Source organism: Electrona antarctica (genome assembly GCF_951216825.1).
Source record: "Electrona antarctica genome assembly, contig: scaffold_102, whole genome shotgun sequence".
NCBI lineage: Eukaryota > Metazoa > Chordata > Actinopteri > Myctophiformes > Myctophidae > Electrona > Electrona antarctica.
Genome location: NW_027637800.1, coordinates 294,882 through 321,676, shown reverse-complemented (window position 1 = coordinate 321,676; position 26,795 = coordinate 294,882). Strand labels below are relative to the sequence as shown.

Below are 26,795 nucleotides of genomic sequence, written 5' to 3'. Positions count from 1 at the left end.
GACACACTGCTTTAAACCTTCTGTATCCCCGTGTGGAGAACGGGACACACTGCTTTAAACCTTCTGTATCCCCGTGTGGAGAACGGGACACACTGCTTTAAACCTTCTGTATCCCCGTGTGGAGAACGGGACACACTGCTTTAAACCTTCTTTATCCCCGTGTGGAGAACGGGACACACTGCTTTAAACCTTCTTATATTCATTTAATTTGAGCTTTGCTCGTTTTCTTTTCAACACTGTCGTCGGGATCCGTATATAAAGTATAATTGCACGCCCGGTGTTTTCATTCAAATCAGCGCAAGACAAACTAAAGTACGTCGTTAAACAACTTGAACAACGTTGGCTTTGGGCAGCTGTGTGCTACGTTTGGTTGGGCTGCATATATATCTATATATAAAGACCTTTTTGGTCTGAGTGACTCGGTCGGAGTTTGACCTTTTTTTTTTTTTTTTTTCACCAAATGCCAATAAAATCATCTGTCGCATATTTAATAGTCATATTTATTAATAGAGTCATATTTAATAGTCATATTTAATAGAGTCGGTCGGCAACCGGAGATCAAAGTAATATTTTGCGCGGCCTAATCAGTCTCTCTCTCTCTCTCTCTCTCTCTCTCTCTCTCTCTCTCTCTCTCTCTCTCTCCTTTAACCAGTGTCTCTCTCTCTCTCCTCTAAACCAGTGTCTCTCTCTCTCTCCTCTAAACCAGTGTCTCTCTCCCAGCCCCTCCAGATAAAGTCCGTAGTGGCCCCAGAGCATGTGAAGGGCTGTGTCTCTCTCTCTCTCTCCTCTAAACCAGTGTCTCTCTCCCAGCCCCTCCAGATAAAGTCCGTAGTGGCCCCAGAGCATGTGAAGGGCTGTGTCTCTCTCTCTCTCTCCTCTAAACCAGTGTCTCTCTCCCAGCCCCTCCAGATAAAGTCCGTAGTGGCCCCAGAGCATGTGAAGGGCTGTGTCTCTCTCTCTCTCTCCTCTAAACCAGTGTCTCTCTCCCAGCCCCTCCAGATAAAGTCCGTAGTGGCCCCAGAGCATGTGAAGGGCTGTGTCTCTCTCTCTCTCTCCTCTAAACCAGTGTCTCTCTCCCAGCCCCTCCAGATAAAGTCCGTAGTGGCCCCAGAGCATGTGAAGGGCTGTGTCTCTCTCTCTCTCTCCTCTAAACCAGTGTCTCTCTCCCAGCCCCTCCAGATAAAGTCCGTAGTGGCCCCAGAGCATGTGAAGGGCTACATCTACGTGGAGTCGTACAAGCAGACCCACGTGAAGGCGGCCATCGAGGGCGTGGGGAACCTCCGCATGGGCTTCTGGAACCAGCAGATGGTTCCCATCAAGGAGATGACCGACGTTCTCAAGGTGGTCAAGGAGGTCACCAACCTCAAGCCCAAGTCCTGGGTCCGCCTGAAGAGGGGGCTGTACAAGGATGACATCGCCCAGGTCAGACGCTGTGTGTGTGTGTGTGTGTGTGTGTGTGTGTGTGTGTGTGTGTGTGTGTGTGTGTGTGTGTGTGTGTGTGTGTGTGTGTGTGTGTGTGTGTGTGTGTGTGTGTGTGTGTGTGTGTGTGTGTGTGTGTGTGTGTGTGTGTGTGTGTGTGTGAGAAAACCCACCTCTTCAGGAAACACTACCCTTCCTCTCTGCCTGACCTACTTGTTGTTAACTAGTTGTACGAACGCTTGTTTTCTATTGTTGTATTGTTTATTGGATCTTGTTTAGTCGATACACTTAATTGTTTTAGCTCATGCTCATTTGATTTAGCTATTTTGTCTCATCTGTTTAAGGAAATAGGTAGCTGATATATTGCACTTTTACCTTAGCGCTAGGTATACTCTTGGTTGCTTGTTTTTGCAGGAAATGCACTAAAGACTTCTGGTGATTAGTAGTTTTTGTTCCCTACCTATGTTGAATACACTTATTGTAAGTCGCTTTGGATAAAAGCGTCTGCTAAATGACTGTAATGTAAATGTAATGTCCTAATTCAGTTAGCTTTAATTCATGGTTAGAGCGGGTTTGGTAGTGTTTTTAGTTTGTTTTCCAGTAAGTATTGTGTCAGTTCATTTACAGATGAAGCTTTTTGTCATTTCACTTAGTTTTAGATACAGTTTAATTTTAACACATTGAGAGACCAGGGTTATTTAATCCATTACATTCATTAAGGGTTATTTAATCCATTACATTCATTAACACATTGAGAGGCCAGGGCTATTTAATCCATTACATTCATTAACACATTGAGAGACCAGGGTTATTTAATCCATTACATTCATTAACACATTGAGAGACCAGGGTTATTTAATCCATTACATTCATTAACACATTGAGAGACCAGGGTTATTTAATCCATTACATTCATTAAGGGTTATTTAATCCATTACATTCATTAACACATTGAGAGGCCAGGGCTATTTAATCCATTACATTCATTAAGGGTTATTTAATCCATTACATTCATTAAGGGTTATTTAATCCATTACATTCATTAACACATTGAGAGGCCAGGGCTATTTAATCCATTACATTCATTAACACATTGAGAGACCAGGGTTATTTAATCCATTACATTCATTAACACATTGAGAGACCAGGGTTATTTAATCCATTACATTCATTAACACATTGAGCGACCAGGGCTATTTAATCCATTACATTCATTTAACACATTGTGAGTTATGAACGTTTTAAGATTTTCGTTTTCATCAGCTAAACAGGGGAGGGAGTTTTTCGATGACGCCTCACTCTTGCGAGTCACCGAGGAGAGCCCAGGAGGCGCGCCTGGGCTATACAGCCATGCAATCTGTTCTCGTATCAATAAACTTCGTCTTTTGGACAAAAAACTTCGTCCTGGGCGTTCGGGGTGTTAAAGAGGTTTCCTGCCCTGGGCCGCGGCTCAGAGGTCCAGGCCATAGAGTATTAAAAGGATAAACGATTGACCCCTGACCCCTCCCTGACCCCTCCCAGGTGGACTACGTGGAGCCCAGTCAGAACACCATCTCTCTGAAGATGATCCCTCGAATAGACCTGGACCGCATCAAGGCCAAGATGAGCATGGTACACACACACACACACACACACACACACACACACACACACACACACACACACACACACAAAATGGTGCATTTATATAGCGCCTTTATCCAAGGCGCTTTACATAGATGGTGCATTACATTCACCCATTCACACACACATTCATACACCATTACATAGATTGTGCATTACATTCACCCATTCACACACACATTCACACACCTTTACATAGATTGTGCATTACATTCACCCATTCACACACACATTCACACACCTTTACATAGATTGTGCATTACATTCACCCATTCACACACACATTCACACACCTTTACATAGATTGTGCATTACATTCACCCATTCACACACACATTCACACACCTTTACATAGATTGCGCATTACATTCACCCATTCACACACCCATTCACACACCTTTACATAGATTGTGCATTACATTCACACACACAATCACACACCGATGGCGGAAGAAACCATGCAAGGCACCAACCTGCACATCGGGAGCAATTAGGGGTTCAGTGTCTTGCTCAAGGACACTTCGGCAGTAACTCTGGGGGAGCCCGGGTTAGAACCGGCAACCTTATGGTTACCTTAGTAACTCGTGTTGGCTGTAAACCCCTAATGCTAATAAAAACAAACTGGGAGCTTAGATTTGGCTCTGTTCCCAATTAACCCTTCATTATCATTAGATTTGACTCTGTTCCCAGGTCTAAACATGGGTTAACCCTTCATTATCATTAGATTTGACTCTGTTCCCAGGTCTAAACATGGGTTAACCCTTCATTATCATTAGATTTGACTCTGTTCCCAGGTCTAAACATGGGTTAACCCTTCATTATCATTAGATTTGACTCTGTTCCCAGGTCTAAACATGGGTTAACCCTTCATTAGATTTGACTCTGTTCCCAGGTCTAAACATGGGTTAACCCTTCATTAGATTTGACTCTGTTTCCAGGTCTAAACATGGGTTAACCCTTCATTAGATTTGACTCTGTTCCCAGGTCTAAACATGGGTTAACCCTTCATTATCCCACACTAATCCTGGAGGTCTATTTGGAAACCCAAGCTGTCGTTCTAAAGCACTTCACTGCCATCTAGTGGGTGTTCTGTTCACTGCAGGGTGCACTCTAACCATCAAACTGCAGAAAGATGCCATTTGATTCAATTCGATTTTCACCTAATTTTGATTGATTGACCAAACAATCTTTTTTGTGCTGCATTGAGAGCGTGTAGATCGGCCTTTTTCGGCCCCCTTTCATGACGACGCCAGACCCAGTCCCGCCCCCTTTCATGACGACGCCAGGCCCAGGAAAAAACTTTCGCTCTGAAAGAATATATATTCAAAGATTTGTGCCACACATTTTCACGACTTTTCAAAAATAGCAGATCTACAAGCTCATAGCGTGCCACTCGGTGGCGCGCTATGAGCTTGTAGATCTGCTATTTTCAATAGCTAAAGTATAACATAGTGCTTAGTTAAAACACCAAAAAAGGTTCCCGTCCAGAATGGGTTAAAGACCGTTTAAGCGTCGTACGAAGCCAACTCGAGTCGTGACAAATCATGACAACAAACACAATATTTTGGACCAAACAAATAATTACAAAGAAGAAAGTGTTGTAACCTGCCGTTTTTTTCTTCTTTCTAATTATTTGTTCGGCCCGAAAAATTGTGTTTGTTATGATTTGTCACGACGGCGTTTAAGCGCCTTTAAATAAATACTTTCTGAAAAGTCTGAGGAAAATGAACAGGGATTTATTTTAAAGTCTGAGGAAAATGAACAGGGATTTATTTTAAAGTCTGAGGAAAATGAACAGGGATTTATTTTAAAGTCTGAGGAAAATGAACAGGGATTTATTTTAAAGTCTGAGGAAAATGAACAGGGATTTATTTTAAAGTCTGAGGAAAATGAACAGGGATTTATTTTAAAGTCTGAGGAAAATGAACAGGGATTTATTTTAAAGTCTGAGGAAAATGAACAGGGATTTATTTTAAAGTCTGAGGAAAATGAACAGGGATTTATTTTAAAGTCTGAGGAAAATGAACAGGGATTTATTTTAAAGTCTGAGGAAAATGAACAGGGATTTATTTTAAAGTCTGAGGAAAATGAACAGGGATTTATTTTAAAGTCTGAGGAAAATTAACAGGGATTTATTTTAAAGTCTGAGGAAAATGAACAGGGATTTATTTTAAAGTCTGAGGAAAATGAACAGGGATTTATTTTAAAGTCTTGAGGAAAATGAACAGGGATTTATTTTCCGGGTCTCTCGAGGGGGCGGGGCTGCGACGCCCTATTAACCCATTCTGGGCGGGAACCTGTTGGTGTTTTAAAGCATTATGTTATACTTTAGCTATTGAAAAATAGCAGATCTACAAGATCATAGCGTGCCGTGCTATGATCTTGTAGATCTGCTATTTTTGAAAAATCATGAAAATGTGCCTCAAATCTTTGAATATATATTCTTTCAGAGTTTCAGTTTTTTAACTAAAGTCTTTGCTTCTGGGGGGGGGGGGGGGGGGGGGTCGGCGGCATATTTCATATAATTTTTGGGGTCCTTGACATGAAATATTGAGAACCACTGATATAGAAATATGAGCTGCAGAAGCATGCGATGCTGCAGAAGCATGCGATGCTGCAGATGCATGCGATGCTGCAGAAGCATGCGATGCTGCAGAAGCATGCGTTGCTGCAGAAGCATGCGATGCTGCAGAAGCATGCGATGCTGCAGATGCATGCGATGCTGCAGAAGCATGCGATGCTGCAGAAGCATGCGTTGCTGCAGAAGCATGCGATGCGATGCTGCAGAAGCATGCGTTGCTGCAGAAGCATGCGATGCGATGCTGCAGAAGCATGCGACGCTGCAGAAGCATGCGACGCTGCAGAAGCATGCGATGCGATGCTGCAGAAGCATGCGTTGCTGCAGAAGCATGCGATGCGATGCTGCAGAAGCATGCGGCGCTGCAGAAGCATGCGACGCTGCAGAAGCATGCGACGCTGCAGAAGCATGCGACGCTGCAGAAGCATGCGACGCTGCAGAAGCATGCGATGCTGCAGAAGCATGCAACGCTGCAGAAGCATGCGATGCTGCAGAAGCATGCGATGCTGCAGAAGCTGCAGAAGCATGCGATGCTGCAGAAGCTGCAGAAGCATGCGATGCTGCAGAAGCTGCAGAAACATGCGATGCTGCAGAAGCATGCCATGCTGCAGAAGCATGCGATGCTGCAGAAGCATGCGATGCTGCAGAAGCATGCGATGCTGCAGAAGCATGCCATGCTGCTGAAGCATGCGATGCTGCAGAAGCATGCAATGCTGCAGAAGCATGCCATGCTGCAGAAGCATGCCATGCTGCAGAAGCATGCCATGCTGCAGAAGCATGCCATGCTGCAGAAGCATGCGATGCTGCAGAAGCATGCCATGCTGCAGAAGCATGCCATGCTGCAGAAGCATGCCATGCTGCAGAAGCATGCCATGCTGCAGAAGCATGCCATGCTGCAGAAGCATGCCACGCTGCAGAAGCATGCCACGCTGCAGAAGCATGCCATGCTGCAGAAGCATGCCATGCTGCAGAAGCATGCGACGCTGCAGAAGCATGCGACGCTGCAGAAGCATGCGATGCTGCAGAAGCTGCAGAAGCATGCGATGCTGCAGAAGCTGCAGAAGCATGCGATGCTGCAGAAGCTGCAGAAGCATGCGACGCTGCAGAAGCATGCGATGCTGCAGAAGCTGCAGAAGCATGCGATGCTGCAGAAGCATGCGATGCTGCAGAAGCTGCAGAAGCATGCGATGCTGCAGAAGCATGCCATGCTGCAGAAGCATGCCATGCTTCTGCAGCATGCCATGCTGCAGAAGCATGCCATGCTGCAGAAGCATGCCATGCTGCAGAAGCATGCGATGCTGCAGAAGCATGCGATGCTGCAGAAGCATGCGATGCTGCAGAAGCATGCGATGCTGCGATGCTGCAGAAGCATGCGATGCTGCAGAAGCATGCGATGCTGCAGAAGCATGCGATGCTGCAGAAGCATGCGACAGAGGGTTGTCGCAGTGGGCCAATGGAGTTAACCCATTTAGACCTGATGTCAGCGGTGCTCAAACTATTTCATGTCAAGGACCCCAGAAATGATCTGTAATTGGCCGCCGACCCCCATCTGTAAATATGAAGTTCCAGGGACCTCTCAGAAGCTAATATTTGAGTTCAAAATGTTCGCTCCGGAAGAATATCTATTCAAAGATTTGTGCCACACATTTTCACGACTTTTCAAAAATAGCAGACCTACAAGCTCGTAGCTTGTAGATCTTGTAGATCTGCTATTTTTAAATAGCTAAAGTATAACATAATGCTTAAAACACCAAAAGGGGTTCCCGCCCAAAATGGAGTTAAGAGGTTTTGTCCCAAGCACCTTTTAATACTTTTAAAAACCTAAACAATGGAGTTGGGTGGTTTCCTCCGGGCAGTTGTAGAACATGCTTTCACTGTGGTTTATGAAACGCACAAAAACTCCTCTAGAAAGAGAAATGGCAGTATGCTAGATATTCTCTGAGTATCATGTGTGTGTGTGTGTGTGTGTGTGTGTGTGTGTGTGTGTGTGTGTGTGTGTGTGTGTGTGTGTGTGTGTGTGTGTGTGTGTGTGTGTGTGTGTGTGTGTGTGTGTGTGTGTGTGTGTGTGTGTGTGTGTGTGTGTGTGTGTGTGTGTGTGTAGAAAGACTGGTTTGCCAAAAGGAAGAAGTTCAAGAGACCTGCACAGAGGCTGTTTGATGCTGAGAAGATCAGGTATGTGCACACGCACACACACCCCTACCTTCTTGCTTTTTATTTCAATGTTATCCACTGAGTTTTTCCAAATTGATTTGTAAACTTTAACATTGCGGACAATGCATTTATTTAGCAAGCTTTGGGTCTACTGACCTCCTTCAGGCCTGAAGGAGGTCAGTAGCTTTGGGTCTACTGACCTCCTTCAGGCATGAAGGAGGTCAGTAGCTTTGGGTCTACTGACCTCCTTCAGGCCTGAAGGAGGTCAGTAGCTTTGGGTCTACTGACCTCCTTCAGGCATGAAGGAGGTCAGTAGCTTTGGGTCTACTGACCTCCTTCATGCCTGAAGGAGGTCAGTAGCTTTGGGTCTACTGACCTCCTTCATGCCTGAAGGAGGTCAGTAGACCCAAAGCTACTGACCTCCTTCATGCCTGAAGGAGGTCAGTAGCTTTGGGTCTACTGACCTCCTTCAGGCATGAAGGAGGTCAGTAGCTTTGGGTCTACTGACCTCCTTCATGCCTGAAGGAGGTCAGTAGCTTTGGGTCTACTGACCTCCTTCATAGGTCAGTAGACCCAAAGCTTGCTAAATAAATACATTGTGCAATTTTCAAAAATTGCGACTTTTTAGTTTATTATCATTGTCTTCCGGTCCATGTCTTCCAGTCCAGGTCTCTGGGAGGACAGGTGTAATAATCCGCTCCATGTCTTCCAGGTCTCTGGGAGGACAGGTGTATTAATCCACTCCATGTCTTCCAGGTCTCTGGGAGGACAGGTGTATTAATCCACTCCATGTCTTCCAGGTCTCTGGGAGGACGGGTGTATTAATCCACTCCATGTCTTCCAGGTCTCTGGGAGGACAGGTGTATTAATCCACTCCATGTCTTCCAGGTCTCTGGGAGGAGAGGTGTATTGATCCACTCCATGTCTTCCAGGTCTCTGGGAGGAGAGGTGTATTAATCCACTCCATGTCTTCCAGGTCTCTGGGAGGACAGGTGTATTAATCCCCTCCATGTCTTCCAGGTCTCTGGGAGGAGAGGTGTATTAATCCACTCCATGTCTTCCAGGTCTCTGGGAGGACCCGTGTAATAATCCCCTCCATGTCTTCCAGGTCTCTGGGAGGACAGGTGTATTAATCCACTCCATGTCTTCCAGGTCTCTGGGAGGAGAGGTGAGTCATGACGGTGACTTCATGATCTTCGAGGGGAATCGCTACAGTCGGAAAGGATTCCTGTTCAAGAGCTTCGCCATGTCGGCTGTGGTGAGGAGATTATTATTATTATTATTATTCTGTCGAGGTGCCTCCAGGAGGCCATGCATGGCCTCCTGTCGAGGTGCCTCCAGGAGGCCATGCATGGCCTCCTGTCGAGGTGCCTCCAGGAGGCCTCCTGTCGAGGTGCCTCCAGGAGGCCTCCTGTCGAGGTGCCTCCAGGAGGCCATGCATGGCCTCCTGTCGAGGTGCCTCCAGGAGGCCTCCTGTCGAGGTGCCTCCAGGAGGCCTCCTGTCGAGGTGCCTCCAGGAGGCCTCCTGTCGAGGTGCCTCCAGGAGGCCATGCATGGCCTCCTGTCGAGGTGCCTCCAGGAGGCCGTGCATGGCCTCCTGTCGAGGTGCCTCCAGGAGGCCTCCTGTCGAGGTGCCTCCAGGAGGCCATGCATGGCCTCCTGGAGGCCTCCTGTCGAGGTGCCTCCAGGAGGCCGTGCATGGCCTCCTGTCGAGGTGCCTCCAGGAGGCCATGCATGGCCTCCTGGAGGCACCTCGACAGGAGGCCATGCACGGCCTCCTGTCGAGGTGCCTCCAGGAGGCCGTGCATGGCCTCCTGTCGAGGTGCCTCCAGGAGGCCTCCTGTCGAGGTGCCTCCAGGAGGCCGTGCATGGCCTCCTGTCGAGGTGCCTCCAGGAGGCCTCCTGTCGAGGTGCCTCCAGGAGGCCGTGCATGGCCTCCTGTCGAGGTGCCTCCAGGAGGCCGTGCATGGCCTCCTGTCGAGGTGCCTCCAGGAGGCCGTGCATGGCCTCCTGTCGAGGTGCCTCCAGGAGGCCGTGCATGGCCTCCTGTCGAGGTGCCTCCAGGAGGCCATGCTCCTGTCGAGGTGCCTCCAGGAGGCCGTGCATGGCCTCCTGTCGAGGTGCCTCCAGGAGGCCGTGCATGGCCTCCTGTCGAGGTGCCTCCAGGAGGCCGTGCATGGCCTCCTGTCGAGGTGCCTCCAGGAGGCCATGCTCCTGTCGAGGTGCCTCCAGGAGGCCATGCATGGCCTCCTGTCGAGGTGCCTCCAGGAGGCCATGCTCCTGTCGAGGTGCCTCCAGGAGGCCGTGCATGGCCTCCTGTCGAGGTGCCTCCAGGAGGCCATGCTCCTGTCGAGGTGCCTCCAGGAGGCCGTGCATGGCCTCCTGTCGAGGTGCCTCCAGGAGGCCATGCTCCTGTCGAGGTGCCTCCAGGAGGCCATGCATGGCCTCCTGTCGAGGTGCCTCCAGGAGGCCTCCTGTCGAGGTGCCTCCAGGAGGCCTCCTGTCGAGGTGCCTCCAGGAGGCCTCCTGTCGAGGTGCCTCCAGGAGGCCATGCATGGCCTCCTGTCGAGGTGCCTCCAGGAGGCCATGCATGGCCTCCTGTCGAGGTGCCTCCAGGAGGCCATGCATGGCCTACTTGTGCACAAGCAGAGTGTGCAAGTACTGCTACAATCTACTGTCTGTTACAACTGCTGTTCTAAACCCTTTACACCCGTTATTGACCTGATTGACCAATAGGACTATCTCACAGCATTTCCACGCCCCCTTTTGGAGCTAGTGGTGTCATTTAACACTTTGAGAGCCCAAAAAAAACTGCCCAAAAATCACTTTCACCTAGAAAATCCATTCATTCTTTTTTTATTCAGCTGACAGTGGAGACACATGCTGGAACTTTTTACTTTGAAATGTTTTATAGTTTCCGAGTTATTTAATTTAAACGCCAAATGCATTCTCAATGGCGAAAACACAAACTTTGGAACCACGTATAAAAAAAAAATATATATTTTTTCTTTTTCAAAGACGTCCACGGACGTCTTGGGCCCTGCACGTTGCGGTAATACCCAAGACGTCCACGGACGCCTTGGGCCCTGCACGTTGCGGTAATACCCAAGACGTCGTGGACGTCTTGGGCCCTGCACGTTGCGGTAATACCCAAGACGTCGTGGACGTCTTGGGCCCTGCACGTTGCGGTAATACCCAAGACGTCGTGGACGTCTTGGGCCCTGCACGTTGCGGTAATACCCAAGACGTCCACGGACGCCTTGGGCCCTGCACGTTGCGGTAATACCCAAGACGTCCACGGACGCCTTGGGCCCTGCACGTTGCAGTAATACCCAAGACGTCCACGGACGTCTTGGGCCCTGCACGTTGCGGTAATACCCCAGACGTCCACGGACGTCTTGGGCCCTGCACGTTGCGGTAATACCCAAGACGTCCACGGACGTCTTGGGCCCTGCACGTTGCGGTAATACCCAAGACGTCACGCCTTGGGCCCTGCACGTTGCGGTAATACCCAAGACGTCCACGGACGTCTTGGGCCCTGCACGTTGCGGTAATACCCAAGACGTCGCCTTGGGCCCTGCACGTTGCGGTAATACCCAAGACGTCCACGGACGCCTTGGGCCCTGCACATTGCGGTAATACCCAAGACGTCCACGGACGCCTTGGGCCCTGCACGTTGCGGTAATACCCCAGACGTCCACGGACGCCTTGGGCCCTGCACGTTGCGGTAATACCCCAGACGTCCACGGACGTCTTGGGCCCTGCACGTTGCGGTAATACCCAAGACGTCCACGGACGTCTTGGGCACAAGATGTGTTAACCATTAGCATTTACACTTTTTCTCTCTCGAGAAAGTACATTTCCTAATGTTAAAATGTCAAAGACCGATATAATAATATGAAGAAACAACTCAAATAAGTAGAATAAACCTTACCTTTACAAAACGGTAGTTTGTGACAATACCTCTTTTAACATGGAAGCATATGGACCGCAGAAAAAATAACACCACTAGCTCCAAAAGGGGGCGTGGAAATGCTGTGAGAAAACGTACCTTAGTTACGTCATCATCAACAGCCAATCAGGGACCACCATTCTTACCATAATGGTGGTCCCTGATTGGCCGACGCATGTGTCGCACTGCGACACATTCTGAGCTTGTAGATCAGCTATATTTTGCTATTTTTTACCTATATACAGGTTTAATGTTTGTCTTCAGTTCAATGGTTGTTTAATCAACACATTGACAATGAAGGGGACATGACGTCATAATGTGCCTCATTACGTCATATTGTCTCTTTATTGTTAACGTTTAATGTTTGTGTTGGCACCGTTTGTTTTACATCACCTAATCAACATGAGTTAGACCAGGGGTGGGCAAGTATTTATCCCAAGGGACCGAATTAGAAACAGAAAATATATTGGAGGGCCAAAAGGCTGAACTTAATTATGCATAATATCAATTTTATTTCTATATAAAAAGCAGTAAATGGCCATTTATGATGCTGTACAATAAGAGCGCCCCTCATTTCACATGGGTGTGATTTCTTTTTACTTTCTACTTGCATGCTTGAGACGTTTCCTTTCAAAGTTGAAAACTATGTTTTTGTTTAAGTTACAAGTCATAGCATTTTATTTTAACAATGAGAACATTAGAGGTAGCTGTTTTAATAGTTGTTCTTCCATACGGAGGACCCTGGAGGTGCCACTTTCACAACCCACATGGCGCGCTGCTTACTATCGGCGTGAGATGAGTGTTGAGTCACAACCATTAAACAACGACGTTCTGAAAACACAATAACAAGCCAACCAGTGATGATATTGTTGAGACTTGGTGTGTGCACGTTCAAATATACAATATATACAATATACAAATACAAATATATTGGACATAAAAAAGACTAACATTTTAATACCCATTAAACTACAATTCCAAACATGCAAACATGACCCGCTTGAATTACCTAATTCTATATTAATAAACAGCTGAAATCAATAATAATTCAGTATTCTAATTAACCTGCGGGCATGTGAAGGTCCCCCACAGATCACATGGTCTTATCCTGGTGTTTCTATTGGTTAACAGATCACATGGTCTTATCCTGGTGTTTCTATTGGTTAACAGATCACATGGTCTTATCCTGGTGTTTCTATTGGTTAACAGATCACATGGTCTTATCCTGGTGTTTCTATTGGTTAACAGATCACATGGTCTTATCCTGGTGTTTCTATTGGTTAACAGATCACATGGTCTTATCCTGGTGTTTCTATTGGTTAACAGATCACAGACGGAGTGAAGCCCACCCTGTCGGAGCTGGAGAAGTTCGAGGACCAACCAGAGGGCATCGATCTGGAGGTGGTCACTGAGTCAGGTACGACCATATATGGAGGTGTGTGTGTGTGTGTGTGTGTGTGTGTGTGTGTGTGTGTGTGTGTGTGTGTGTGTGTGTGTGTGTGTGTGTGTGTGTGTGTGTGTGTGTGTGTGTGTGTGTGTGTGTGTGTGTGTGTGTGTGTGTGTGTGTGTGTGTGTGTGTGTGTGTGTGTGTGTGTGTGTGTGTGTGTGTGTCAACTTTGACGATGGCGAGGGCCAATATATTTCTACACTCACTCCAGAGGGGCCACAGTTGAGTGCATATTACTGTCGTAGCAAAAATAGCCGATCTACAAGCTCAAAACGCGTCGCATTGAGCTTGTATAGATCAGCTATTTTTGCTATATTTGAATTGAAAACCGGAATATTTTTTTTGCTATTTTTGAATTGGAATCCTGAAAAGTAACCTTTTTATTGAATTTCAAATGCATTTAGTTATAGTTATGTTAACTTTATGAACTGTTAACATAACTACATTGGACACACAAAGACAATAACATTGTAATACTAGTCATTAATTAAGTATAGTCATTTAATACTAGTCATGAAGTAATTAAAGCGGGTTTGTAAACAGCTGAAATCAATACTATATCAGTATTCTGATATTAACATGCGGGCCGCATTAAGTGAAGGTGGGGGCCGCATGTGGCCCCCGGGCCGCCAGTTGCCCACCCCTGACCTATAGTTGGAAAGTATGTGCCATTTAGTGCAGCAATGAATAAACATTGAAGAGTGTTACCTGATTGGTTGAGCTGTGCATGAATGAATAAACATTGAAGAGTGTTACCAGATTGGTTGAGCTGTGCATGAATGAATAAACATTGAAGAGTGTTACCTGATTGGTTGAGCTGTGCATGAATGAATAAACATTGAAGAGTGTTACCAGATTGGTTGAGCTGTGCATGAATGAATAAACATTGAAGAGTGTTACCTGATTGGTTGAGCTGTGCATGAATAAATAAACATTGAAGAGTGTTACCTGATTGGTTGAGCTGTGCATGAATGAATAAACATTGAAGAGTGTTACCTGATTGGTTGAGCTGTGCATGAATGAATAAACATTGAAGAGTGTTACCTGATTGGTTGAGCTGTGCATGAATGAATAAACATTGAAGAGTGTTACCTGATTGGTTGAGCTGTGCATGAATGAATAAACATTGAAGAGTGTTACCTGATTGGTTGAGCTGTGCATGAATGAATAAACATTGAAGAGTGTTACCTGATTGGTTGAGCTGTGCATGAATGAATAAACATTGAAGAGTGTTACCTGATTGGTTGAGCTGTGCATGAATGAATAAACATTGAAGAGTGTTACCTGATTGGTTGAGCTGTGCATGAATGAATAAACATTGAAGAGTGTTACCAGATTGGTTGAGCTGTGCATGAATGAATGAACATTGAAGAGTGTTACCTGATTGGTTGAGCTGTGCATGAATGAATGAACATTGAAGAGTGTTACCAGATTGGTTGAGCTGTGCATGAATGAATGAACATTGAAGAGTGTTACCTGATTGGTTGAGCTGTGCATGAATGAATAAACATTGAAGAGTGTTACCTGATTGGTTGAGCTGTGCATCCATGTCTTTAGTTAACATCCTAAATACACCTGACGTTGTCTTGGTTGACACCATCAGTCACCAGGAGGTCCTGGTTCTGGAGGTGGGCCGTGTCTTTGATCTGTACATGGACCACACTGATCTGTACATGGACCACACTGATCTGTACATGGCCAGTCAGTTGCGCAAATATAGGTCAGATCAATTACCAGAGCGGAGCAAGTTCTCACTGACCAGCTCTTCTTAAAGTTTACTTAGCCTACTTTAATAATATGACATAGTGTTGGATTATAATGAGAGAGAGAGAGAGAGAGAGAGCAGGCGCGACTCCGTGAGGCCCTGTGCGGCCGCACCGTTCGCACAACCTAAAAAGCGTCTCTGTCTCTGAGAGTGCAATATTATAGTTAGTTACCGTACTTATATTAGTGCAGAAAAGAGACAATAAATCCCGCTTTGGATAAGATGCGTTCCGAAGGGGTTGTAGTGGCAGGGAATCAGGGATGGATAGAATCCCTGATTCTATCCAGAATCAGGGATTCTACACTTTTGATTTATTTTGGGCGCCATGACTGCAGGCTGCAGCTGTTCTTGTTGACTTCCTTGTTGTTACCACGAGTGAGGGGGGAGAGGGGAGGCGGCGTTGCGAGGTCTGCGAGGCGCCAGCATGCAGCATGGCTCGCGGACCAAATGGGGCCGGCTCGCGGACCAAAAGCGGCCCCTTCTTTTTTTTTAATTACTATTCGATTTTTTGTTTCAAGATCGATTCCCGTGCATACCGATCGATCGTCGATTAATCGATTTTTTTGGGTCAGCCCTATTACATACATTATGTTATAATTTAGGTATTGAAAAACAGCAGACCTACAAGTTCATAGCGCGCCACTCGGTGGCGCGCTATGAACTTGTAGGTCTGCTGTTTTTGAAAAATCGTTAAAATGTGCCTCAAATCTTTCAGAAAATTGTCATGATTTAGAAAACATTTTTTTGTTTAATTTCGACGTCGGGCCTAAATGTGTTAAGTGAAGCCGTTATATTGGTTTCCTTGTAAAATTAACTGTAATTTGTGGATTCAAATAAAGAAATGTAAATGTGTGCCGTAGGTAAGGAGCGTGAACACAACCTCCAGTAACCTCCAGTAATGTGTGCGTAGGTAAGGAGCGTGAACACAACCTCCAGTAACCTCCAGTAATGTGTGCGTAGGTAAGGAGCGTGAACACAACCTCCAGTAACCTCCAGTAATGTGTGCGTAGGTAAGGAGCGTGAACACAACCTCCAGTAACCTCCAGTAATGTGTGCGTAGGTAAGGAGCGTGAACACAACCTCCAGTAACCTCCAGTAATGTGTGCGTAGGTAAGGAGCGTGAACACAACCTCCAGTAACGTGTGCGTAGGTAAGGAGCGTGAACACAACCTCCAGTAACCTCCAGTAATGTGTGCGTAGGTAAGGAGCGTGAACACAACCTCCAGTAACCTCCAGTAATGTGTGCGTAGGTAAGGAGCGTGAACACAACCTCCAGTAACCTCCAGTAATGTGTGCGTAGGTAAGGAGCGTGAACACAACCTCCAGTAACCTCCAGTAATGTGTGCGTAGGTAAGGAGCGTGAACACAACCTCCAGTAACCTCCAGTAATGTGTGCGTAGGTAAGGAGCGTGAACACAACCTCCAGTAACCTCCAGTAATGTGTGCGTAGGTAAGGAGCGTGAACACAACCTCCAGTAACCTCCAGTAATGTGTGCGTAGGTAAGGAGCGTGAACACAACCTCCAGTAACCTCCAGTAATGTGTGCGTAGGTAAGGAGCGTGAACACAACCTCCAGTAACCTCCAGTAATGTGTGCGTAGGTAAGGAGCGTGAACACAACCTCCAGTAACCTCCAGTAATGTGTGCGTAGGTAAGGAGCGTGAACACAACCTCCAGTAACCTCCAGTAATGTGTGCGTAGGTAAGGAGCGTGAACACAACCTCCAGGCGGGGGACAACGTGGAGGTGTGTGAAGGAGAGCTCATCAACCTCCAGGGGAAGATCCTCAGTGTGGACGGAAACAAGATCACCATCATGCCCAAACACGAGGACCTCAAGGTAGGCACCCGCACACACACACACACACACACACACACACACACACACACACACACACACACAAGATCACCATCATGCCCAAACACGAGGACCTCAAGGTAGGCACGCACATACACACACACACACACAAGATCACCATCATGCCAAACACGAGGACCTCAAGGTAGGCACACACACACACACACACACACACACACAAGATCACCATCATGCCAAACACGAGGACCTCAAGGTAGGCACGCACACACACACACACAAGATCACCATCATGCCCAAACACGAGGACCTCAAGGTAGGCACACACACACACACACACACACACACACACACACAAGATCACCATCATGCCCAAACACAAGGACCTCAAGGTAGGCACACACACACACACACACACAAGATCACCATCATGCCCAAACACGAGGACCTCAAGGTAGGCACGCACATACACACACACACACACACACACACAAGATCACCATCATGCCCAAACACGAGGACCTCAAGGTAGGCACGCACATACACACACACACACCTGGAGCCCATCACCCGCACTAAGAACAACAACACACACACACTAGGGCATTCACTAAAAAATCGATTTATCGATTTATCGATTTCATTAACACAAGTCGATTCAGATTAGGAGGAGTCGAAAGTTTAAAAAAAAAAAAAAAAAAGTTTATCCCATATCATATTTTTTGCTCTGTGTGCGTGCGTACAGAATTCAAACTGTAGAATTTATTATTGTCACGGACAGAAGTCAATCCTTGGTTTCTGTTGTGTTTGAACAATAATAGCAATTCAAAACAGAACCTCCAGTCGCTGTCATAAGAACGGGAGGTGCGCTCATGAACACGGCAGCAGAGCCTATTTGTGCACGGCTGCACGCGCACCTGCAGCCCATCAAGAATAATTTATGCTTCGTCCCGCGATGGTGTCGCGCACGCAGACCTCTACGCTCACAAGTCACAACAGTCGCATCTGCGATGCGATGTGAGCTTGTATATCAGCTGTTCTCTGTGCGCAACACTGTTGGGAATTGATTACATGAAACAGTCACCCGTGGGCCCAGTCCCAATGTTTGTAAACAAATAATTGGTCTATTAGTTTGCATTGCATTCAGAAGTTCAGAACGCGCCCTTAATTAAAAACCAACTGCAGCTGTGTATGTGGCTCTCAGCGTGCGGTGTCCCACTATTGACTGGCTGAATTTGAAGTTTGAACTGCGCTGCGTCAGAGAAGTAACAGATAGAAGCGCGCAAACTTTATCCCCAAACGATATCCCCCTCACCTCCATGCTGGAAATAAAACGTCTGGCTTTCCGAGGCTACATCCGTGCTGACGCAATGACTCCTGTTTCTGGTTTAGCTTTACGCGTGGGGCACATCATATGAACCTCTCCGTCTCCGGTCAGTGCGGTGCGGGTTGTTGTTTATTTGCATGGCTCAGAAAATAAGTAACAAACTAACATGAGAACGTTATCGAGTTGGAGGGGAAGGAGGAGGAGGAGAAGGTTCACGTGGAAGGTAATGCAGATTGTATTCTGATGATGTGCCAAACTGCTGCTGGCTGCTGTGATGATAATATATAGACCTATGTCTTCTATATTGTGTTCTGAAGGTCGGGCTGCTGTACTGCCACTAGTGTTAATGTTATATTTTGTATTGTGTACTTCTCGGGCCACTGTGCTGCGCTGTGCTGCTGCGCTGCTGCTGCTGCGCTGTGTGCCAATGATGCCCCCTCTCCTGTTGTGTACTCTTTTCTGGTCTGTGTACCAGTGTGCGACGCACACACTGTTTAGTATTTACTATTATAGTTTTATGTTTTGATAATCAGCGCTTTGCCATATAGATGATACATACACTGTGCCATATTGGAGAGGCCACTGTGTGCGCAGTGCTTTGTTTGACGGGCTCCGTATTGCGCGCACCTCCACCCGCCCCTGTTGAGCGCGCGCACCTCCACCCCCCCCCCCCCCCCCCGTCATACAGAACGATAAATCGACTCAACTTCGACTTTACTGTCTGACAAGTCGACTTGGAAAAATCTGAAGTCGTTAATGCCCTAACACACACACACACACACACACACACACACACACACACACAAGATCACCATCATGCCCAAACACGAGGACCTCAAGGTAGGCACGCACATACACACACACACACACACAAGATCACCATCATGCCCAAACACGAGGACCTCAAGGTAGGCACGCACATACACACACACACACACACGATCACCATCATGCCCAAACACGAGGACCTCAAGGTAGGCACGCACATACACACACACACCCACACACACACACTAACCGGTTACCGTTGGTGCTCTCAGGACCCCCTGGAGTTCCCCGCTCACGAGCTGAGGAAGTACTTCCGGATGGGCGACCACGTGAAGGTGATCGCCGGACGCTACGAGGGAGACACCGGCCTCATCGTCAGGGTGGAGGAGAACTTCGTCATCCTGTTCTCTGACCTCACCATGCACGAGGTACGGTCGGTCGTGCGCGCGCGCGTGTGTGTGTGTGTGTGTGCCATGCACGAGGTGTGGCTTTGCCTAATCCATTTTGGGCGGGAACCCCTTTTGGTGTTTTAAACATTGTTATAATTTAGCTATTGTAAAATAGCAGATCTACAAGCTACGAGCTTGTAGGTCTGCTATTTTTGAAAAATCGTGAAAATTAGGGGCGGATATCGCCAGGTACCTGCCGATGCGATTACATATCGATTCCGAGGGTCACAATTCGATTAATCCCGATTAACACAATCAGTGCCGGAAGTCCTTCAAAATAGAAGCTCTGGGGTGCCGGAACAACATGGCCGCTTTTACTCTGAAAGCCATGACCCGGAAACAATCCACTAAAAAAAGTTCACTTTACATAGCTAGCTTACATTGCGATCGTTTTAGTTTATACGATATATGATCCAAAAAGCGTTCATATTTTGCAGGAGAGACGGATGAGGAGCAGAAATGAAGCGCCAGTATATCGATCCAATCAACACCACGGACAAATATTTATATATATAGAACAAAATATTTTCAGATGGGGTCCGTGGCCAAATACAGAACAGCAATAAACAGATTAATCGAACACTCAGGCCAGCTCCTCCCCATCAACCTCTTAGAAACATTAAGCAGCTTTCTTTAAAAAAAATAATGAGTTTGTACAAGCATACAACAAATATATATATATTAATAATGACATAAGATGTCATGTCATAGAAATACATGGGTCGGTTGAGGTCAGCAACGGGGGGGGTCAGAGGCCAATTACATAATTGTTGGGGTCCTTGACATGAAATATTGAGCACCACTGATACAGAAACATAGATATTTCTGTCAGGATTTTAAAAAGTTCGACGTCAGGCCTAAATGGGTTAAATGTCCTAAACTAACCTATTTAGACATGACGTCGAAATTTAATTCTAAATCCAGTTTTCTGAAATACCTCATGTTTCTGTCAGTGGTGTTCAATATAATATAAGGACCCCCAGAATACCCGTTGTGAGATATTGCCCCCCATAAATATCTTTAATTGCCCTTCATTAAGATAAATACTTGCCACCTTGTGGCCGCGGGGGGCACTGCGCCCTGGGTGCGTTTTCGCATTTTTAATTCACTAATAAATTCATTATTAATTTATAATTTGTTAAATTGGAAAAAGGGGCTTCGTTAAGACCTCCATGTGAAAAGTGGCATTTGGTGCAGGCGGTGAGGAGATACGGCAGTGTTTCTGACATTCATTCAGATATTGAGTTAATTATAGTATGATTTGGCTGCATTATTTGTCCACTTATTTTGATACTGTGTGTGTGTGTGTGTGTGTGTGTGTGTGTGTGTGTGTGTGTGTGTGTGTGTGTGTGTGTGTGTGTGTGTGTGTGTGTGTGTGTGTGTGTGTGTGTGTGTGTGTGTGTGTGTGTGTGTGTGTGTGTGTGTGTGTGTGTGTGTGTGTGTGTGTGTGTGTGTGTGTGTAGTTGAAAGTGCTCCCCAGGGACCTCCAGCTGTGCTCAGAGACGGCCTCTGGGGTGGATGCGGGGGGGCAGCATGAGTGGGGGGAGCTGGTCCAGCTCGACCCCCAGACCGTAGGGGTCATCGTCAGGCTGGAGCGAGAGACATTCCAGGTACACAGAGAGGGGGGGGGGTGGGAGAGGGGGAGAGACTGTAAAGGTTTTGGACATCCATTGGTAAAAATGTGGGAACGACTGTAGGAAGAATGAAGTTATAATCTGGAGATGAGATTTACTTTATCATCCCATTCTGGGCGGGAACCCCTTCTGGTGTTAGCATTATGTTATGCTTTAGCTATTGGAAAATAGCAGATCTACAAGCTCGTAGCGCGCCACTCGGTGCTTGTAGGTCTGCTATTTTTGAAAAATCGAAGAACGACTGACATAGAAACATAGCTTTTTCAGAAAACTGTCAGGATGTAGAAGACATTTTTAGAATCTGATCTCAGGTCAGAATGGGTTAATCCCCGAAGGGAAACTGAAGCTACAACAGCATATAGAGGGCTGGTAATTCATTAATTCAAGGGAAACTGAAGCTACAACAGCATATAGAGGGCTGTTAATTCATTCATTCAAGGGAAACTGAAGCTACAACAGCATATAGAGGGCTGTTAATTCATTCATTCAAGGGAAACTGAAGCTACAACAGCATATAGAGGCTGTTAATTCATTCATTCATAAACTGAAGCTACAACAGCATATAGAGGCTGTTAATTCATTCATTCATAAACTGAAGCTACAACAGCATATAGAGGCTGTTAATTCATTCATTCATAAACTGAAGCTACAACAGCATATAGAGGGCTGTTAATTCATTCAAACTGAAGCTACAACAGCATATAGAGGGCTGTTAATTCATTCAAACTGAAGCTACAACAGCATATAGAGGCTGTTAATTCATTCAAACTAAAGCTACAACAGCATATAGAGGCTGTTAATTCATTCATTCATAAACTGAAGCTACAACAGCATATAGAGGGCTGTTAATTCATTCAAACTGAAGCTACAACAGCATATAGAGGCTGTTAATTCATTCATTCATAAACTGAAGCTACAACAGCATATAGAGGCTGTTAATTCATTCAAACTAAAGCTACAACAGCATATAGAGGCTGTTAATTCATTCATTCATAAACTGAAGCTACAACAGCATATAGAGGGCTGTTAATTCATTCAAACTGAAGCTACAACAGCATATAGAGGGCTGTTAATTCATTCAAACTGAAGCTACAACAGCATATAGAGGGCTGTTAATTCATTCATTCAAGGGAAACTGAAGCTACAACAGCATATAGAGGGCTGTTAATTCATTCATTCAAGGGAAACTGAAGCTACAACAGCATATAGAGGCTGTTAATTCATTCATTCATAAACTGAAGCTACAACAGCATATAGAGGCTGTTAATTCATTCATTCATAAACTGAAGCTACAACAGCATATAGAGGCTGTTAATTCATTCATTCATAAACTGAAGCTACAACAGCATATAGAGGGCTGTTAATTCATTCAAACTGAAGCTACAACAGCATATAGAGGGCTGTTAATTCATTCAAACTGAAGCTACAACAGCATATAGAGGCTGTTAATTCATTCAAACTAAAGCTACAACAGCATATAGAGGCTGTTAATTCATTCATTCATAAACTGAAGCTACAACAGCATATAGAGGGCTGTTAATTCATTCAAACTGAAGCTACAACAGCATATAGAGGCTGTTAATTCATTCATTCATAAACTGAAGCTACAACAGCATATAGAGGCTGTTAATTCATTCAAACTAAAGCTACAACAGCATATAGAGGCTGTTAATTCATTCATTCATAAACTGAAGCTACAACAGCATATAGAGGGCTGTTAATTCATTCAAACTGAAGCTACAACAGCATATAGAGGGCTGTTAATTCATTCAAACTGAAGCTACAACAGCATATAGAGGCTGTTAATTCATTCATTCATAAACCAAGCTGGACACAAAAAACAGTAAACACAAAAAAACACAGACATTTAACTGTGTGTGTGTGTGTGTGTGTGTGTGTGTGTGTGTGTGTGTGTGTGTGTGTGTGTGTGTGTGTGTGTGTGTGTGTGTGTGTGTGTGTGTGTGTGTGTGTGTGTGTGTGTGTGTGTGTGTGTGTGTAGGTGCTCAACATGCACGGTAAGGTGATGACGGTGCGCCACCAAGCGGTCAACAGGCGGAAGGACAACCGCATGGCCGTGGCTCTGGACTCTGAGCAGAACAACATCCATGTGAAGGACATCGTTAAGGTCATCGACGGACCACACTCTGTAAGGATGACCTCACTACGACCTCACTCTGAGCTATGACCTCACTGTGACCTCACTATGACCTCACCGTGACCTCACTACGACCTCACTGACCTCACTCTGAGCTATGACCTCACTGTGACCTCACTACGACCTCACTGACCTCACTACAACCTCACTGACCTCACTATGACCTCACTCTGAGCTATGACCTCACTATGACCTCACTGTGACCTCACTACGACCTCACTACGACCTCACTCTGAGCTACGACCTCACTATGACCACACTCTGAGCTATGACCTCACTGTGACCTCACTATGACCTCACTCTGAGCTATGACCTCACTATGACCTCACTGACCTCACTACGACCTCACTCTGAGCTATGACCTCACTGTGACCTCACTACGACCTCACTCTGAGCTATGACCTCACTATGACCTCACTATGACATCACTATGACCTAACTCTGAGCTACGACCTCACTATGAGCTATGACCTCACTATGACCTCACTATGACCTAACTCTGAGCTACGACCTCACTACGACCTCACTCTGAGCTATGCCCTCACTGTGACCTCACTACGACCTCACTCTGAGCTATGACCTCACTGTGACCTCACTGTGACCTCACTCTGAGCTATGACCTCACTCTGAGCTATGACCTCACTCTGAGCTGTGACCTCACTATGACCTCACTCTGAGCTGTGACCTCACTATGACCTCACTCTGAGCTATGACCTCACTCTGAGCTGTGACCTCACTCTGAGCTGTGACCTCACTATGACCTCACTATGAGCTTTGACTGCACTCTGTAAGCGCTATTATTGTTTTACCCCATTTAGACCTGAGGCCGATTGAAAAAAGAAAAGTCTTCTAAATCATGACAGTTTTCCGAAATACCTCACGTTTCTATATCAGTGGTTCTCACAGGGTTAAACCTCATGTTTCTGTATCAGTGGTTCTCACAGGGTTAAACCCTATGTTTCTATAGCAGTGGTTCTCACAGGGTTAAACCCTATGTTTCTATATCAGTGGTTCTCACAGGGTTAAACCTCATGTTTCTATATCAGTGGTTCTCACAGGGTTAAACCCTATGTTTCTATATCAGTGGCTCTCACAGGGTTAATATATAACATATCTTTTTCTGGGGTCCTTGAACCACTGATCTGTCTACATGTCGAATTGTCCTTGAGAGACACTGAACCCCACACTGTCTCCAATGAGACACTGAACCCCACCCTGCCTCCAATGAGACACTGAACCCCACACTGCCTCCAATGAGACACTGAACCCCACCCTGCCTCCAATGAGACACTGAACCCCACACTGCCTCCAATGAGACACTGAACCCCACACTGCCTCCAATGAGACACTGAACCCCACCCTGCCTCCAATGAGACACTGAACCCCACACTGCCTCCAATGAGACACTGAACCCCACACTGCCTCCAATGAGACACTGAACCCCACACTGCCTCCAATGAGACACTGAACCCCACACTGCCTCCAATGAGACACTGAACCCCACCCTGCCTCCAATGAGACACTGAACCCCACACTGCCTCCAATGAGACACTGAACCCCACACTGCCTCCAATGAGACACTGAACCCCACACTGCCTCCAATGAGACACTGAACCCCACCCTGCCTCCAATGAGACACTGAACCCCACACTGCCTCCAATGAGACACTGAACCCCACACTGCCTCCAATGAGACACTGAACCCCACCCTGCCTCCAATGAGACACTGAACCCCACACTGCCTCCAATGAGACACTGAACCCCACACTGCCTCCAATGAGACACTGAACCCCACCCTGCCTCCAATGAGACACTGAACCCCACACTGCCTCCAATGAGACACTGAACCCCACACTGCCTCCAATGAGACACTGAACCCCACCCTGTCTCCAATGAGACACTGAACCCCACCCTGTCTCCAATGAGACACTGAACCCCACCCTGTCTCCAATGAGACACTGAACCCCACACTGCCTCCAATGAGACACTGAACCCCACCCTGCCTCCAATGAGACACTGAACCCCACACTGTCTCCAATGAGACACTGAACCCCACACTGCCTCCAATGAGACACTGAACCCCACCCTGTCTCCAATGAGACACTGAACCCCACACTGTCTCCAATGAGACACTGAACCCCACACTGTCTCCAATGAGACACTGAACCCCACACTGTCTCCAATGAGACACTGAACCCCACACTGCCTCCAATGAGACACTGAACCCCACCCTGCCTCCAATGAGACACTGAACCCCACACTGCCTCCAATGAGACACTGAACCCCACCCTGTCTCCAATGAGACACTGAACCCCACACTGTCTCCAATGAGACACTGAACCCCACACTGTCTCCAATGAGACACTGAACCCCACACTGCCTCCAATGAGACACTGAACCCCACCCTGCCTCCAATGAGACACTGAACCCCACACTGCCTCCAATGAGACACTGAACCCCACACTGCCTCCAATGAGACACTGAACCCCACACTGCCTCCAATGAGACACTGAACCCCACCCTGCCTCCAATGAGACACTGAACCCCACCCTGCCTCCAATGAGACACTGAACCCCACCCTGCCTCCAATGAGACACTGAACCCCACACTGTCTCCAATGAGACACTGAACCCCACCCTGCCTCCAATGAGACACTGAACCCCACACTGCCTCCAATGAGACACTGAACCCCACACTGCCTCCAATGAGACACTGAACCCCACCCTGTCTCCAATGAGACACTGAACCCCACCCTGCCTCCAATGAGACACTGAACCCCACACTGTCTCCAATGAGACACTGAACCCCACCCTGTCTCCAATGAGACACTGAACCCCACCCTGTCTCCAATGAGACACTGAACCCCACCCTGCCTCCAATGAGACACTGAACCCCACACTGCCTCCAATGAGACACTGAACCCCACACTGCCTCCAATGAGACACTGAACCCCACACTGCCTCCAATGAGACACTGAACCCCACCCTGCCTCCAATGAGACACTGAACCCCACACTGCCTCCAATGAGACACTGAACCCCACCCTGCCTCCAATGAGACACTGAACCCCACCCTGTCTCCAATGAGACACTGAACCCCACCCTGCCTCCAATGAGACACTGAACCCCACCCTGCCTCCAATGAGACACTGAACCCCACCCTGCCTCCAATGAGACACTGAACCCCACCCTGCCTCCAATGAGACACTGAACCCCACACTGCCTCCAATGAGACACTGAACCCCACCCTGTCTCCAATGAGACACTGAACCCCACCCTGTCTCCAATGAGACACTGAACCCCACCCTGTCTCCAATGAGACACTGAACCCCACCCTGTCTCCAATGAGACACTGAACCCCACACTGTCTCCAATGAGACACTGAACCCCACACTGTCTCCAATGAGACACTGAACCCCACCCTGCCTCCAATGAGACACTGAACCCCACACTGCCTCCAATGAGACACTGAACCCCACACTGCCTCCAATGAGACACTGAACCCCACACTGTCTCCAATGAGACACTGAACCCCACCCTGCCTCCAATGAGACACTGAACCCCACACTGCCTCCAATGAGACACTGAACCCCACACTGCCTCCAATGAGACACTGAACCCCACACTGCCTCCAATGAGACACTGAACCCCACACTGTCTCCAATGAGACACTGAACCCCACACTGCCTCCAATGAGACACTGAACCCCACACTGCC

At 47.0% G+C, this 26,795-nt stretch overlaps 1 protein-coding gene across 1 annotated transcript in view; it reads left to right on the top strand.

Annotated features, from left to right (window-relative positions):
- The window catches only part of supt5h (SPT5 homolog, DSIF elongation factor subunit), a 102,892-nt gene that overhangs the window by 48,315 nt on the left and 27,782 nt on the right, over nucleotides 1-26,795 (top strand). Inside the window, exons 9-17 of the mRNA XM_079531537.1 lie at nucleotides 1,171-1,422; nucleotides 2,941-3,030; nucleotides 7,722-7,792; nucleotides 8,924-9,029; nucleotides 13,050-13,140; nucleotides 16,636-16,772; nucleotides 19,116-19,271; nucleotides 20,756-20,902; nucleotides 22,926-23,072. Coding sequence (XP_079387663.1) covers nucleotides 1,171-1,422; nucleotides 2,941-3,030; nucleotides 7,722-7,792; nucleotides 8,924-9,029; nucleotides 13,050-13,140; nucleotides 16,636-16,772; nucleotides 19,116-19,271; nucleotides 20,756-20,902; nucleotides 22,926-23,072 — 1,197 coding nt within the window. The remainder of the gene's footprint in view (nucleotides 1-1,170; nucleotides 1,423-2,940; nucleotides 3,031-7,721; nucleotides 7,793-8,923; nucleotides 9,030-13,049; nucleotides 13,141-16,635; nucleotides 16,773-19,115; nucleotides 19,272-20,755; nucleotides 20,903-22,925; nucleotides 23,073-26,795) is intronic.